Source organism: Eutrema salsugineum, unplaced genomic scaffold (genome assembly GCF_000478725.1).
Source record: "Eutrema salsugineum unplaced genomic scaffold, Eutsalg1_0 scaffold_12, whole genome shotgun sequence".
NCBI lineage: Eukaryota > Viridiplantae > Streptophyta > Magnoliopsida > Brassicales > Brassicaceae > Eutrema > Eutrema salsugineum.
In genome coordinates, this window is record NW_006256895.1 from 353,624 (window position 1) to 366,621 (window position 12,998).

General features: G+C 37.6%; 1 protein-coding gene across 1 annotated transcript; it reads left to right on the forward strand.

The window, feature by feature from the left end:
* The first annotated feature begins 9,953 nt into the window (after positions 1-9,953).
* Positions 9,954-12,327, forward strand: LOC18025501 (transcription factor MYB104). Its single transcript, XM_006408539.2, has 4 exons — positions 9,954-10,301; positions 10,598-10,957; positions 11,035-11,881; positions 11,964-12,327. The coding sequence occupies exons 2-4, from the start codon at positions 10,649-10,651 to the stop codon at positions 12,095-12,097; spliced, it is 1,290 nt and encodes a 429-aa protein (XP_006408602.2). The 5' UTR covers positions 9,954-10,301; positions 10,598-10,648; the 3' UTR covers positions 12,098-12,327.
* The last annotated feature ends 671 nt before the right edge of the window (positions 12,328-12,998 follow it).

Sequence of the window (12,998 nt, forward strand, 5' to 3'; positions counted from 1 at the left end):
TTGACGATGGCGAGGATCGCTGGTGTTGAACTCAGGTCCCACTTGACGTTCCTCGAGCAAGATCTGATATTCAAGAGGTAATTTCCTTTTTTTTTTAACTTTTTATTAATATTTTTTATTCAAGTTTTTCAATTCTATAACATTAATTACAAATATTTGTAGGTTGCTCCGAGGAAGAAGAACTGGGTTTTAGGGATGGCCTCAATCCAGGATTTTCTGGTCGCGTCTGCTGAACGGTTTCACGAGGATCTGGTGGTCCTACGACAACATCTAGAGGTCGCCAACACGGAAATCACGAACTTGCGAGCTAGGCAAGTTGTGCTTGTGCAACGATGGGAGATCCATGAGATGAACAACTTCTTCGATATTATCGGAGCCGGCGATCCGATGCTAGATGCCGCATTGAAGGAGAAGGAAAGGCGTAACTTGGAGGAGCGGGAGCAGCAGCATCAGGCGTCCACTTCGGCTCCACGGAGCGGTATCGCCGAGGAGCAGACACCGGCTATCGTCAGTGTTGACGGGATTAAATTTAAATGAAACATAGTTTTTGTATTTTATATTTTTGTAAATATTTTTGAATTTATTGGAATTTTATAATATTATTTTTGAATTAATTTTATTATTTTTGAATTTTTTTGAATTATTTTTTTTTGGAAATCGACATAATTTACCAACCAATTTACATGAAAAGTTTTACGTCGATTTTACATCGTATATGTTACGTCAAAATTAAATCGAATTATTTACGTCGAGTTTACGTCAATTTACTTTTACATTGAAATCTCGTCGATTGTTTTACGATGATTTTACATCGATAAGAATTATATAAATCCTTATTTTGATTTTTATATTATCAGAAAATCGATGTAAATTCACATCGAAATTATGTCAGTTTTGTGATGGTGTGATAATTACCATAAAATCGACGTAAATGTTACATCAAAATTACGACGACGATTATACTGCGTCGAATTTATGACGATTTTAATCGTTACTAGTTTTACGTCTAATTTATGATGATCCTCGGTTTACGATGCTTGATTTATGACAAACCGGAAATTGACGGTAATTTGCGCAAAAGCCAGGTTGCGACGATTTTACATTGATTTCCTCCGACATAAATGACCTGTTTTCTTGAGTGTAGTTATCAATCTTCAACGGGCGTTGGGTAAGGCATATCTCATCCTTCTTCGAATTTTCTTCCATAAAGTAGCTCTGTAATGGGGGATTTGTTTCAAGGAAAGTTAGAGTATGATCTCTATGACTCTATCTCTTTATAAACTGCTAGATCATATGAATTCAAAGCTATTGTTCGTTTGTTATTTGGAGGTCGGAGTCGATAGAAATTTGATTGGTAAGTTTTTTTACCTTAAATAAGTTTAATCAAATTAGAAACGTTGTAGACTGGTTCTTATAGTTTAAATCAACTTCTGGACTTGTGTGGATAAGACAAAGTACCGCCTGTAAACGGTTGTCAACATGGACATATTTACTTCTAACATGATTGTAATTCAATATTCAGATTATACATATGTGTCTGAAGATTCTTTCAAACTAGGAAGGCTTCTTAGAGCTTTGTTAGTCAGTGGTTAGTCGATTCATGCAAAATCCAAAGAAACCTCACTTTCGACGAATATTGAGGTACATGAAACGGGTGTTCCTCCTTGACTATGGTCTTCTGTATAAGAAAGGAGAATAAGATTTGACAAATAGAGAAAAAAAATAACACCATTGTTTTAAATTATTTTTAAACAAACATTATTAAATAGGAAAATTTAGGGTTTGTTTCTAATCCTAAAAATTAAAGAGAAAAAGAAAATTTAGAGTTATTTCCTAATCCTAAAAAGTAGAGAAAATAAAAGCACAGTTTAAAAGAAAAAAAAAACTATGTGTCTATATAAACTACAAATTAAAGTCCAATAATCGTATTCACAACTATTTACAACATTTGTTTCACCAAAAGTTATTATATATTTATTTCATCAAAAATTTTATTTCTATTTTATGTATTATTATATATTTTTACTGGTGATCTATGTTTTTAATATTTTATGGGATAGACAATTTTAATTTATAAATTCGTATATATGGAAATATTTATCTAGTATAATAATATGTTTTTAACAATATGGGAGATTTGGTTTGATGTTCTAAAAAATTATATATTTTGAAAACCGATCCTTGATTTAAAAGATTTGGAAACCAATATTATTACGCTTAAAATTATTAAAAATACTTAGATAAAATAAACATATACTTTTTATTTTTTATTTTATTCTTTTGTTAATTTAAAGATAAAGAGAAATCAAAGTTTGATTCTTGACTTTATTTGTCGAACAAAATATTATCTATTTTTAAAAATTATTCCAGACAAATAAATTATTTTAGTTTCATTAATGAAAGTAAAAATAAAATAAAGATAATAGATGTTAACTTTATTTTTTTTTTTTTAAAAATTCTATCTTTTTGAAATATAATGGGCGCTGGCGCGCTGCTACCATAAAATCCAACATTAACATTAGAGATAAATTCAATTTTTTTTATATGGACGAATCTTGTGTTTGCATATGTGATGTCCATGCTTTCTTTAAGACTAAATTAGCTTTTTAAGTCTAATATGATCTAAAAAGTCTAATATGATCTAAGCATATAACATCAAACTTTGAATCATTCAGATTCAGAAAATCTGGCACAAAAGATAATATGTTCCTAGATTCCTCGTACCTGATAGCGCTTACGCTGTCACGAACAAGGATTCAGGAACTTAGTTGTCATGAGGAAGAGAGGTTTCCTTCTTTATATCCTAAACTTAAGCTCAATGATCTGGAAGGATCGGAATTAAAGAAAGAGTAACCCGCACAGATACTAGGAGAGAGAAATCAGCCAGAAAATCCTGACAGACCGGTCCTAGTATCAAAGGAGCAAGGCCAGGTATGAATACTTTCTTGAGCAAGACAAACTGTTCAAAATTTCCTCTATTCAACAATTAGAATATGAGTTTGACTGATTTGATTGTCCATGCCTTCGTAAATCCTTACACGTGACAGGTGATAATGACCACTTGTGAAAAACAGAGAAAGGCAGAGGCTCAGCAAAGGTCATACAGTGTCGGAACCGCTGAACCCAACCCATACGTTGAGGGTGAAAAGGACGCGACAAGGAACGGTTTCGCAGCAGGCGGAAGACGCCAAGAAAAGTTGGTGAGGCCATCAGAAGTGTGATGCAAGCAGCAAGATTCATATCCAATCAAGATGGATCCCAGACTGACCCGTGAAACCAACAACCCAAGGTCCAACCCGATATACTAACCAAGTCAGGTAAAACTATACAAATACTTAGCCCTTTCCAGTGTGAAAGAATTCAATCCTTTTGCTATCTTTGAATTCATGCTATCTCTCTAGATACTCGTGACTTACAAGACTTAGCATTCTCATTTTTCGGTCATTATTCCGACCACTTTCTCACTTCCATTCCATGGTGGTTCTTAAACCATTGAGCATTTTCACCCACACACTCTTGCATTTCTTCTCTTTCCCACCTCAAAAACACCACCAAACTCAGGTCCAAGCAGACTCACCCTTTCCTAAGAGCTCTCGACTCGTTTTTCTTTTCCATTTTCCAATCTCTTTTCCACCTCTCTGATATGCCATTCTGTAGTATTTTCTTAAACCATTTTCTAACTTGAACATCGGAGAGCCATCAGAAAACACCATTCCATTGTGTATTCCGAGGCTTCACATCTTTCTTTGCATTGTAGGGCATTCACTTCTTTATTTGTTTTGTAGGAGACTTGCCCCCAAGAGAACCGAAAACCCCCTAAACAGTTTGGCCCTAGAAGGAGGGGGGGCAACACTCTCTAAACGCAACTTCACCTCTTGAGTCAGAAAACGGAACAGATCCCGTATCTGGGGGCAAACTCCGTAAAAAATACAGGCTACACAGAAGTTAAGGACTAACGAGACACCGCAAAAAAGATGACGTTCAAATGATCAGTAAGCAAAGAATGCAGTCTCACTCAAGGAGGTCCCAGCGGAGACAGAGAAGATGACCGGAGGACTCGCTTCCAGCTCCAAGACCCACAATCCCTACCTACGGTTGGCGAATTGCAAAAAAGCTTGGACGAGAACCAAAACATATAAACACCGTTACAAAAATGCTAGACACGGCGATGAAAGCCAGGGTGAGATTGAGCAAGGAATGCAAACGACAACAAGGCATGCACATAACATTGCAATCCTGAGAGATGACCTTCCGCAGCGGCTATGAACAGAGGAGCTATGCTACAATCACAATCCAAGAACAAACCATTTTCAAGACAGAAAGAGGAAATCCCTCCTCACAAGCGTCAGCCATGGTCTTTGAACCCATGAGCTCGGCAATAGTAAGAGGGCAGCTTTACCCAGCTCTGACCAGGGAGGGATCAGATGAGGCGTATAATCCCTTATTTCCCTCTTGAGACTGGGAACTCATCGAAGAAATCCAGAAAAACCCAAGCATGGAAAGGCTCCCACACCAGGCGAACGAGGTTCTGGTGGAGCGACCATTGAGAAACAAAAGAAAGAAGTGCCCAGAGAACGGACGAGGGCTCGAGACCCCTCGACTGTCAGAACAAAAGCTGGTTCTCAAACCCAAACCCCCGTAAACTCAAAGACCGCAGAAGGTGAGCAAAACAAAAGCAGTCGGAGCGAGTTACCCATGAAGACATGCAACAGTTCACATAGTTAAGCAGTCACGTAATGAAGACCCGGCAAACCGTCACCCCTATAGTGGGGTACATCATTCTCTTGTGTGAGAGGACCGACTGTTAGGAGGGAGCAGCATGAAGAAAAGAAGGAAGGCGGAGTCGCCCACACAATCATATATTAATACTAGTCACCCAACAGGAATGAACAAAGTGGGTGTATTGTACTATCATTGAAGGAAGTACAGACAAGAGCCACAAAATAACAATTGTACAAACGGAAGGGTAGCGGTCTTCAGCGAGGATGATGGCCCATAAGACTCAAGGAGATGAAAGTAAATGGTGGGTCACACGGAGCCGCAGAAAGGGGTAGTACGCAAAGGCGGATCCGCTTCTAGCCAGTGAAATGATGACATAACCCATTGCCTAGTGACGTCCCTGTTAACAAAACAACGTCAAGGCATTGTGCACCCGGAACCTAAACCCACAAGTCACCGAAAAGAGAAAAAAGAGACTACTGGAGTAAGGGTCGAGGTGGAAGAGCCAGAGTGAGGATGTCAGGAGAACCCAAAAAACCGCGGCAAACCATTGCATGGTGGCGAATCGCAGATGACCGAGTAGGAGCGGTGATAAAGGTGAGGGGGCCGGCGCTGGCGGTTCCAGGCATGCTGTCCAGAGATGCACATGGAGGCTTGCGAGTGAACTCCGGTAAACTGTATCAGGATAAAGACGTATACGGGTGAAACAAAGGCTCATAGGGAAAAAAGAAGAAAAGTGACTGGTCGATCCATGAAAGAGATAGACGAAAAGACGTGATCTCTAAGAATGACGAAACGGATAAAAGATGTCCAAGTAATGGGAAAAAATGCTTCTACACACGCGCATCGACAACAATGGCGACCAAGGCACTACAAGAAAACATCACGTATTCCTACAACATATATCATTAGAAAATCATAGAAAACATGATTTTCTTACCAATTTCCTACGAAATATTTTTGTAGTTTCTGTGCCGTCGAAAATCATAAATGGTAAAAAAATGATAGGAAATTTCCTATGAATATCTTGGTTAGGAAACATTCGTAGGAAAATTTGGTTAAAATATCGTAGGACAGCTGCTACTAATTTCCTTCTATTTTCCTACGAAACAGTTCCTACCATTTTCCTACGAATGTTTTCCTATCATATTCCTACCATTTATCTACGAATTATATAAAAATATTTACAATTAAATTAATTCCAAAATTAAATAATTTTAATTATTAAATAAATTTTTAAAAAATTAAATCCAAATTAATAAATTTCCAATTAGTAATTAATTAGAAATCAATTTTAACTAAATTTAGAGGCTTTTATATCCCAAATTGTATTAAAGTATTGTTTTCAATTAGCATCCTATTTATAGAGCAAGTTGAGTGTGAATTTTTCTCTACCTGGTCGATGTGGGACTTTTGCTATTTTTTTTGGGTGATTTTGGTAGGAAATTTGTAGGATATTATATAATAAAATATTTGTTTCAAAGGAAAGTGATAGGTAATTTCCCATATTTTCTGTTTGTAGAAAAATGGTCAGAAATTTCTGACGAATTTCCTACTATTATAACAGTAAAAAATTTCAACCAATTTTCTACCATTTTATAATCAAATTTCCTATGGATATTATTTTGGTATTGTTAAGAAATTTTCAACCATTTTCGGACGATTTTTATCATAGAAAATTTCTTACCAATTTCCTACCACTTTTATTTTTTTGTCATAAATTCGTAGGAAAAGGGTAAAAAATTTTCCTACCAAACTTTTCGTAAAAAAAATTTGTAGGAATTCAGCAGTTTTCTTGTAGTGAGGGACAAATGAAATATCAACGAGGAAGACACCCGGATAATGGAAAGGAAGATAGGCAGGATGTTCGAGAAGTTGCATAGCCGAAGCTCGCTAGAGACCTGACCAGGGAGAAGAAAAATCTAGAACATAGCCATACCCTGGAGAGAGGAGAACGTGTAAGGAGAAGAAAAGGATTTATAAAAAGGTGAAATGACAAAATGGTGAGACGAGACGTTGATGCATAAGTAAAGAGGAAAGCTCAAAGAGGCAGACGAAAATGATATTTCTACAAGACTTTTAATAAAATATTCATTCAAGAAAAAGCTCCTGACTATCATCTCCTCGCCAAGATCTCTTCTCTAGCTCGCTTGAAAGAAACAGGTTACATAATTTGTGGTGTTTACCTTGACAAAGCTACCCCATTTAAGGTTTAGTTTGTCCGTTGATGTCATGTCCCTGGAATGACACCCTTTAACCGGACCACCTTGGGGGCACGCTGCTATGCGGATAGCCTAACCGTCCTCTAGGAACTTCTTTAGAATCATATCATGCAGCCTAGGGCTGGCACCCTCTGCGGATCGATCTGTCAACTTATAGTGAGTTCTATGGTGGACGGCTCTCCCTTAAAAAACCCTATATATTTAAGAGATCGACCATAAAATATTACTAAGCTGGCAGGGCGGCACTTCCCTCTGGGACCAGTCTCACAGTCAGGCATTGTGTCCTTTATATTTCGAGCCCACGATTCCATGTCACTTTGCCCATGGTGGTAGACTCAGGCATTACGTCCTTTCTGGTCCACGATTACAGGTCATTTTACTTACAATGTTTGATTCAGGCAACGCGTCCTGACTATGGGCTCACAGCCCCTAGTCATATTGTCCATGGTCGATGACTCATGCATCATGTCCTTCATCAAAAAGGCGTTACACACTTCAGGTGGGATGTCTAGTCAGGTACGGCTAATGAGGAGGAAAATCGTTTATCTCTGACAAAGATAATTTCCACTCCGCGGATTAGTGTTGATAATCCGCGTAGTGGAGGGCAAATTGTTGGGGATAAATTCAGTTTTTCTTATGTGGATAAATTCAATCTTTCCTACGTGGACAAATCACGTGTTTGCACGTGACGTCCATGGGTTTTTTTGCAGGTATGGCCACTTGGGTCAAATTAGGTTTCGTATTGGACTTACGGCCCAATGCAACCTAAGCATATAGTAGCGGACCTTCGGATTCGAGAGATCCAATACGAAAGGCCACCTATTCCTGGGTTCATCGTACCTGATAGCGTAAGCCACACTGTCAGGGACAAGGAAGTTAGAAACTGAGTGTTCAGGGAGAGGAGATGTTGCTTTTTTATATCCTAGACCTAAGCTCAGTGATCTAGAAGAGTCATGATATAGAGAAAAGTAACCCACACAGATACCAGGAGAGAGAAATCAGCCAAACAATCTCGACAGCCTGGTCCTAGTATCAAAGGATCCAGGCCAGGTATGATTACTTTCGTGAGCGGGAAACATTGTTCAAAATTTCTCTCCATTCAAAAATTGGAATATGAGTTTGACTGATTCGATTGCCCATGTATTTGTAAATCCAGAAGATTGGCATTTAATGCTCAATGTTTACACATGTCAGGTGATAGTGACCACTCGTGGAAGGCAGAGAAAGGCAAAGACTCAGCAAAGGCTATACCGCGTCTGAAACGCTGAACCCAATCCATACACTAAGGGTGAAAATGACGCGCCAAGGAACAGTCTCGTAGCAGGGGGAAGACGCCAAGAAAAGTTGGTGAGACCATCAGAAGTGTGATACTATTAGCAAGATTCAGATCCAATCAAGCTGGATCCCATACCGACTGGTGAAACAGACAACCTAAGGTTCGACCCGTATACTAATATGTGTCAGGTAAAACTCCATAAATACTTAGCTTATTCCAACGTGAAAGACGTTCAATCCTTTTGCTATCTTTGAGTTCATGCTATCTCTCTAGATACTCGTGACTTACAAGGTTTAGCACTCTCACTTTCCGATCTTCATTCCGATCACTTTCTCATTTCCACTCCACGACGGTTCCTAAACCGTGAAGCATTTTCACCCACAAACTCTTGCACTTCTTCATGGCCCGAGCAAACTCACTATTATTCCCTAAGAGCTCTCAGTCCGCTTTCCTTTCTGCTTTTCAATCTCATTTTCATCCTTATGATTTGTCACTTTGTGGTCTTTTCATAAATCGTTTTCTGATTTCAGTGTCGGAGAGCTATTGGAAAATAATCTTCCATTGTATTTTTTGAACTTTCACGTCTTTTTTTGTTTTTTTTTTGTTTTGTAAGAGATTTGCTCCCAAAAGAACCAATAATCTCTTAAACATATATATATATATATATTAAACATGTTTAGATTATTATATCTAATTATAACTTATAATTATTATTTTTATTAGTTGATAATTATAAAATAAATTATTATTAAAAATTATTTGGAAACATGAATTTTATTTTGAAAATTAGATCCAAAATAAATATGTTTTTTCAAATTTGAAATTCTCAAAATTAATGATGGTTTATCTTTTACCTAAAAACAATGTTAGCTTTCAAAATTTTTAAAACAGGATTTCGTTTTCAGAATATGTAAAATTTTTAAAATATTAAATCAAATTTCCTCTTTGAAATTTATGCATGTAATTTTCACAAATGGTTCATTTAAAGTTTTTTAATATAACATCTTTTGAAAACAAAATTTAGAAAATCATGAACTAAAACAATATTTTCTACATAAAATATCAATTGATCAATTAATTAATATTTCAATAAATTATGAATATTCCAAATATTATTAATTTATAGGAATTGTACTATATTTATTACATTTATAATCCTATAGTCTATTGACCATTTTTTTTTCAAACCTCCCCATATGCGTTCGAACAAGTCATAGTCTAGTTGATATTATTTAAGTTATACATTCCTGATCAAAATTTGGGAGTACAAAAATGGCAAATTTTCCGAAAATAACTTAGAGAATTTAGGCTAAAATTACTATCATCGATTAATTAGATTTTGATTTGATTCGGTCATATCTCTAGAACTTTAACATGTGTTTAATTTATTGTTAATTAAATATGTTCAAACATAAATAGAGAAAGCGAGAGTAGATAATTATATAATTAATAGATAATTAATTTTTCCTTCGATTGCTTGTTTGGATTCCAAGAAAATTAATCTCAGGTGCGGGAATGTGACTAGAACGCTAACATACACGGAAAGGGAGAGAGAGAGGTGTATAAATCTCCTTGCTTATCTCCCCTAGATTCGCTCTTTGATCTCCATTTTATAAGTGTCTCTTATTCCGATTTATGCAGATCTTCTCGGAAAAACTCAGATTTTTTCCTTTCGTTATTTACTTATATTTTATCTTTATTATAATTATTATTTAAACGGGTTCGTTCCTATTTTCTTGTTGATTCCATCTCTCTCTCTCTTCACTCTCGCATTCTCGAAATGCAATTTCTCGCTTGTTTCTATGATTAACTCTTTTTCGGTTTTTTCTCTTCTTAATCGATTGTGGTTAGGGTTCTAAAAAATCTCCATTTGCGTCCTTAATTTTACTTTTCTAGCTTCTCCAGTTCTTATTTCTTATTTCTTTTTCTTCGGTTATTTCAATTGACTAGGAGCTCTTCGATTCTCCGATTTCTATAGAATTACTGATAAATCCTTCTGCAATCACTAGGGTTTTTGTTTTCGGTGGGTTTTTTTTTTTTGGCAGCTGAAAATTTTGCTATTGGAATTTTCGAGATTCAGTAAGGTACACGAGTTATTGGTTATTTAATTCCATGTTATACTGAGTATCTAAGAGTCGTTTCGCATTTAATTGAAATCTTATGAGCGATTTAAACTTATGAACTGTATAGTGACTGAAGAACACTAATCTTTGAATCTGATGTAACGACTTTACTGGATTGCGGAAGTATTTAGCTAGATTTTGCAGAATGTTTACATATGAGCTATAATTTGATGAAACTATAGTGACTGAAGAACACTCTTCTTGAATTTGCCGTTTCTACTTTTCTGGATTGAGTTTTTGAATGTTTTTGTTTACAGAAACAATCAGAGAGGAGGAAGTGTTAGAATGGTAGATGAAACACACACAAGATGCGTAACGTTCGCCATGATTCTGGATCAGGCGAAGATTTTGCAATAGAGAAAAATTTTCACAAAGGCCCTTGGACATCAGCAGAAGACCAGCTACTGATAGCTTATGTTGATAAACATGGTGATGGTAATTGGAACGCTGTTCAGAAACACTCTGGCCTTTCTCGGTGTGGTAAAAGCTGCCGTCTTCGTTGGGTGAATCACCTGAGACCTGATTTGAAAAAGGGAGCTTTTACGGAGAAGGAAGAGCAGCGTGTTATCGAGCTTCATGCTTCAATGGGTAACAAATGGGCAAGAATGGCTGCAGAAGTATGTTAAACTCTGTTTCTTGTTTTTGTTTTCTTGTCTTCTTACGGTATGTTCTAATCTTGTTTTCTTTTTTTCAGCTACCGGGTCGAACGGATAACGAGATTAAGAATTTCTGGAACACGAGGCTTAAGAGACTGCAACGACTTGGCTTACCTATTTACCCTGATGAAGTTCGAGAGCAAGCTATGAATACAGCAGCTCACAATGGTCAAAACACTGATTCATTGGATGCTCATCATAGTCAAGAATCATTGGAGCCAGACAGTCTCGAGATCCCTGAAGTGGATTTCAAGTACTTACAACTCAATAACTGCTCCTCGTACTACCAGTCAATGCTTCGCAATGTTCCCACGGGTAACTTGATGAGACAGAGACCATGTTTCTTTCAGCCTAATATGTACAACTTGACTGGATCTATGTACATGCCAAACCGCAAACGCTTTAGGGAACCGGAAACCGCAATTCCTTTCGTGGGTTGTTACGCCACGAACGAGCAAAGTGGTCAGCTCTGGAACTATCCTCTCGGAGATAGCAATCCGGAACAGTTCAGCGTTTTACCAGATAGCCATTTGCTTGGCAATGCTACATATTCTTCTCCTTCTGGGCCTCTCATTCACGAGGCCGAGAAGTTGGAGCTCCCTTCATTCCAATGTTTTGAACCTCAAGAAGAGCCTGGCGATTGGATAACACAAGAGACTAACCCAATGCCAGAACTTGATTCAGACAATGCTTTGGTCCAGTCCCCTCTGACAGATCAGACACCATCAGATTGTCCATCATCATTCTGTGATGGATTGTTGGAATCGGTTGTCTATGGATCACCAGGGGAACGACAGGCAACAAATACTGATTCAGATTCTCCGCTGATTCAGTCCTCTCTACTTGATCATACTGAGTTTACACCAGCGACTGCAAACACAATAGGTTAAAACTTTCTACTCTTTAGACATTACAAGTCACTTCTTCACGTATTCAAGTCTCTGAAAAGACCTCCACATTCTTGCAGGACACAACTCCAGTTTTGAACAAGATTTGGGTCATTTTGGTCCAACATCCTCAAGTGAGAGACGCGCATCCTTTGAAAGCGGCGATTGGATAAGACAACTTCTTGGCGAGGATAGGGATCACTACACAAAGTAGACGAGGATTCTATCGATTGCATGACGCATAGAGGGCTCTCTCCCCCTCTTGTCTGATCTCTGACTTACTCTGAGTAGATTAGTCATGTCTTTAAGTATATCAGTACTGTGGCTACCAAAAATAGTGAGCGATTAGCTTTTTTCCTGCGGTTTACAAGGACAGTAGTATCGATTTGATACGTAGGGGTTCTAATGATTTTAAGCAAGCGGTTTGATGATAATCCAATAGAATTTTCCTAGCTTCATACATTGGCGGATCTTTTTTTATATATATTAAATTAGAGAACCCAACGATGGATACATCCCATGTTCAAAAATGTGTGTAACGACTGATCATTGATCAGGGATAACAGAAAGATTACTTGGGGAATGATTTTTCGTAATTTTATCTACAAATGTGTATATAGATGAAATATGTGCAATAAGATAATGAATATAGCTGGTCTAGATTTAACATCCAAGAGGACACCTCGAAGTTCATTTGTGCTTGCCTTAACGGAGGAGGCCAATTAGAGTGGCCGAATCCGAGAAGAAATTTGCAAACCTGAAGCCAGCCAAAAGAGTCGCTTGAACCGCTTTTCTGCCAGAGCTTTCGCAAGTAAAGCCGAAACAACTATCCTTTTTTATGACCAAAGAAAAAATGAGCACTTTCCAACATAAGACACCATCCCTTACCGCAGTCTAACTAGACACCAACCAAGCCGCATCAACAAAGCATGATTGGGGGGGGGGGGGGGGGTGAGATGGCCTTCCTCGGGAGAAGGTCTTGAGCCTCCTGCTAAGCCTTTGCTTATGCCATGGTTTTAAGAAGAATCTCCTGTGTTGAGAGGGATTGGATTTCAAAAAGGAGGAGGTTCATGGCTTTCCAAATAAACCAGAAAAGTCACAGGTAAAAAGGGTAG

Bases quoted from the DNA above. Each gene is read 5' to 3' on its own strand.
- LOC18025501 (XM_006408539.2), top strand. From the start codon at position 10,649: ATGCGTAACGTTCGCCATGATTCTGGATCAGGCGAAGATTTTGCAATA. The intron at 10,958-11,034 runs GTATGTTAAACT...TCTTTTTTTCAG, and splicing joins GGGCAAGAATGGCTGCAGAA to CTACCGGGTCGAACGGATAA. The intron at 11,882-11,963 runs GTTAAAACTTTC...ACATTCTTGCAG, and splicing joins AGCGACTGCAAACACAATAG to GACACAACTCCAGTTTTGAA.